Below are 4,046 nucleotides of genomic sequence, written 5' to 3'. Positions count from 1 at the left end.
AATATAAACCGTTATGTCAAGAGTTGCTATGTTATTTCGATTATTGCAAATTTACTACTGGATAACTTAATTATATGAGCACAAGTGTATATGCTGACGACCTGAAAATTTTTTCTGCGGTCAAAGAATGTGAAGACGCATTACGGCTGCAAGAAGAAATTAATAAATTGTATCTGTGGTGTCGTGGATCTCGTCTCTATTTTAATATTAATAAATGTTACCACGTAACGTACTCCAAAGTTCGAAACGTGGTTCCCACATCATATAGTTTTTCTGGCACCGTCCTTCAGGCAGTGGACGAGATTAAAGACCTAGGTGTGATTTTTGATTGCTCGTTTACCTTTAATAAGCACATTGACTTCATTATATCCAAATCATATGCTGCTCTGGGATTTGTGCGCCGAAATAGCTCCAACTTTTCTGATCCCTACACTCTGAAATTGCTGTACATATCATTCGTTCGTTCCAAGCTTGAATATGCGGCCTTTATCTGGAGACCGCATCAAAAATTTGCTATTTATAGAATCGAGCGTATTCAAAAGCTCTTTCTAAAATATGCCCTTAGTTCCTTAAAATTCTCAGATCCCATCCCTTCCTACCATTCCCGTCTCCTCTTACTTAATCTAAAGACCCAAAGTCAATGACCTAGCAAACCAGAAATAGAGGTCAAGCGGCGAAAATCGCTTAGCTGCTATTGGAGGAATTGCAAGTGAATGTCATTTGGAGGTCGAACAAGCTAGAGAGGAATAACGGACAAAATAGTTCAACTTTAATTGGAATAATTAGCAACAGAAGGTCACATCACTAAGAGAGGTAGAACTTAATAAGAGAATTGCTTAGCTGGCATCATCATGCGGAGTACAAACTTATGTGAGAAGTACAACTGTCTAAATCGCTTTGCTGCTATCGGTGTAATAGGTAAGTGTGAAGCCGTTTCGATTCACCAAACTTTTTCTTAAATTGAAGTCGACGTCGATCAGAGGAGGTACATAAAAGCGTAAAGAGAGTTTTAATTTACAACAATCAACGTTTTCTCGAGGTGCAACCGCAATAGTGCAGAGATGGAGGCTCTAGACATAAATGTTAGATTTAAGTTGATCTCCACAAACATTTGTAGCATTTCCAGATTTGATGGGGAAAGAGATGCCCTATTAAATTTTATAGAGCGTATCGATTCCATGGTTCCAATTCTGAACACATTTNAATGCAAGGCAAATTCATATGGATGAGGTATGTTCAACGAGTGCACTAAGAGGTAAGAAAACCGCTCATCGAACGCATTTACTTTCCCGCTCGAGTTCAATTGGTCACTATACGTGTGTGAAAAATGGTATTTCTGCAAAGGGAAGGTGCACGAAGTGATATATTCGATCCTGAAACGTTGAAAAACCAACCACGTGCTTTGAGCGACTACGCTATGCCAGAGGAGCGTGCTGCCTTGGATTTGACCGGTGAAATTTTTAAATGGTTGCTCGTATTGGCTGAACTTGCCATTGGACCACCTGCTTGGAAGGTAAGGCAGAATATTTTAAAACGAAAAATGTGTAATCATTATAGCGCTCTTACACGATATGTATGTAAACGCTACTTTTCTCGAACGTTCTAATGTATGGTACATACGAGTAGATACACAAAAGTGGCATATAAGTATGTACATATGCAAATACATATCGTGTAAGAGTGCTGTTACTAATGAATTACTCTTTTTTTTCTAGGCGCTAAGCAGCAGTAATTGCACTTTTGCGGCAATAACGTTCTTCATTACAGAAGAAAATCCACAACGCGGAGTAGCTTTGAAAATAACTTCAAACTTCTCAAAGCAATTGGATTCATTTCATATGCTGAGTTCCGCAGATGCAGTGGTGGTCGCCTGTGAACTACTCGTTGCCAAAAATATGACAATATCATTAACTGAAAGTGAAAAACGACATTGCATTCACATTATTTGTATGTTGTCTCCAGATGCCTGTAATCGTAGCCAAATAAGACGCTCGGGTGCCTTAAGAAAGCTCATTGCAATGGTTCGCGATTCACAGTCAAATACGGAAAAGTCTCAGGTAATGCATAAGTCTGTAATGCACTTAAGAAATAATCTAACTTACCTATGTACATATGTATTCGTTTTCCACCAGATCTTATATTTGTTAAAAAAATTTCAATATGATAACATGAGCATGGATTCGATGCTTAGAGAAGGTCTGGTACCAGTAATTATAGGCGAACTCAACATCTTCTTGACCATTGATGAGGAATATTATAAGAGGAAACGCGAAGAAAAACAGCAAAATTTTAAGGAACGGAAGCTATCGACAGAAGTTTGTGTGGAATCCAAAAGCAAGGTAAATATGTACATACTTAAAAACGAAGACTTTAATAAACTAAACACTTGCAACATATTTTCCTGACAGACGATTAAAGTGCAAGACAAGGCATTCCTTATTGATTGTGCGTATCCGAGCAGTTCACCACGTTTATATAATACACCCTCAAGTTCTTGCAGCTCCCGGAGCATGTCGCCAGTTGGCAACAATTTGTTTAAACTAAAAGGTAGTTACCGGAATGTACGTTAATATTAGAAATTAGACTCACGCCTTTTGATATTTTGCAGAAGATGCTTCTGATGATGAAACGTATTCACCCATTTGCAGTGATGAGGAGGATGATGAGGATGGTCCCACTGAGAAAAATAACGAAGGAAATCCAGTTAATGCTGATACCGCCGACGACTCCAGCTTTCTTCTTCGTCAAAGTGCCAACAATAGCACTGCCGATAATTCAGAGATAATCAGACTACTGGACATTGCCTGCCAAGCCTATGAGACAATCGAAGACAATGTGCTTGATAAAGAAAAAAGACGATGAACNCAGACTACTGGACATTGCCTGCCAAGCCAATGAGACAATCGAAGACAATGTGCTTGATAAAGAAAAAGACGATGAACAGAGTAAAGATGTACTATACCAAAAACTACCACAGCTGGGTAATATGCCTCGCAGTACCCTGGGTCACTTTGAAAATTTACTTTTCCGCGTTACACTGCTCATCAACAAACGAGGCGAGCTGGGCAAGTCTCAAACTATGACTACGCTTATCAAGGCCATAAATACATTTAGCGCAAACAAAAACTTCGCAAGCCCATTAACAAACATCTTACAGTAAGTTTATAAAAAAAAATTAACAGCGGTATATTTGTAAATAACTTATGTTTTCCAAAGGGAGAGTCAGTTTTTCGCTCAGGTGATTCGCAGTGGCATAGCGCATCAGCTCTATCAATGGACGAAAAGCGAAGAAGTGTATTTAAAATTAGACTTTTAAAATTAAAATACGTTTAATAATCCTACATTATGGTAAAATAACCAACCCTGCGGATGCATCAATTGATTCCTTAAGGCAAGTTATACATGGTATATGTACATATAGAATTATATACTGTTACTCAAAAAATTGAGCGTACGGCTCTGTTTTGTTAATATTCCCAATGTTTTACATGCTAAAATTTTTTCGCTAATTTTGTATTAAAATATGGCTTATATTTTAGCAATCCCCATTTAAATCCATGAATAAAACTGTTAACGAATATTAAGAAAAACCTGCAAAGTTTCAGTAAAATCACAAACTTATTAATACGAATTTCTAAAAAAACCATAAGGAATGCAGTTTTATGGCCCATTAAATTTTAGTATAATATAATGTGTAAATTTCAAATGCCTTAAAAAATCGCGTTGCTTTTTAGATTTTTTTTTGCTGACTGCGCTAAGCATTTTTTTCACAAAAAAAAATCTGAAAATTCTTTACATGGAAAAAATGCGTAGGACAGTCAACGAAAAAATTCTCAAAAATCAACGCGATTCTTTTAGACATTTAAAATTTTTACATTATTATACTAAAATTTAATGGGCCATAAAACTGCGTACCTGANTTACATTATTATACTAAAATTTAATGGGCCATAAAACTGCGTACCTGATTGTTTTTTTAGAAATTCGTATCAATAAGTTTGTGATTTTACTGAAACTTTGCAGATTTTTCTTAATATTCGTTAACA

General features: G+C 36.6%; 1 protein-coding gene across 1 annotated transcript; it reads left to right on the top strand.

Annotated features, from left to right (window-relative positions):
* The first annotated feature begins 1,327 nt into the window (after nucleotides 1-1,327).
* Nucleotides 1,328-3,352, top strand: LOC108353856 (uncharacterized). The gene is made up of 7 exons (XM_017605047.1): nucleotides 1,328-1,513; nucleotides 1,716-2,057; nucleotides 2,133-2,339; nucleotides 2,409-2,547; nucleotides 2,609-2,799; nucleotides 2,879-3,156; nucleotides 3,217-3,352. Exons 1-7 carry the CDS (start codon nucleotides 1,328-1,330, stop codon nucleotides 3,314-3,316), a joined length of 1,443 nt encoding a protein of 480 aa, XP_017460536.1. The 3' UTR covers nucleotides 3,317-3,352.
* The last annotated feature ends 694 nt before the right edge of the window (nucleotides 3,353-4,046 follow it).

Source organism: Rhagoletis zephyria, unplaced genomic scaffold, assembly GCF_001687245.7.
Source record: "Rhagoletis zephyria isolate East Lansing unplaced genomic scaffold, Rhagoletis_zephyria_1.1 Rzeph_scaffold_31816, whole genome shotgun sequence".
NCBI lineage: Eukaryota > Metazoa > Arthropoda > Insecta > Diptera > Tephritidae > Rhagoletis > Rhagoletis zephyria.
Note: the sequence above shows the minus strand (reverse complement) of the source record. Positions and strands in the feature narration are given on the sequence as shown.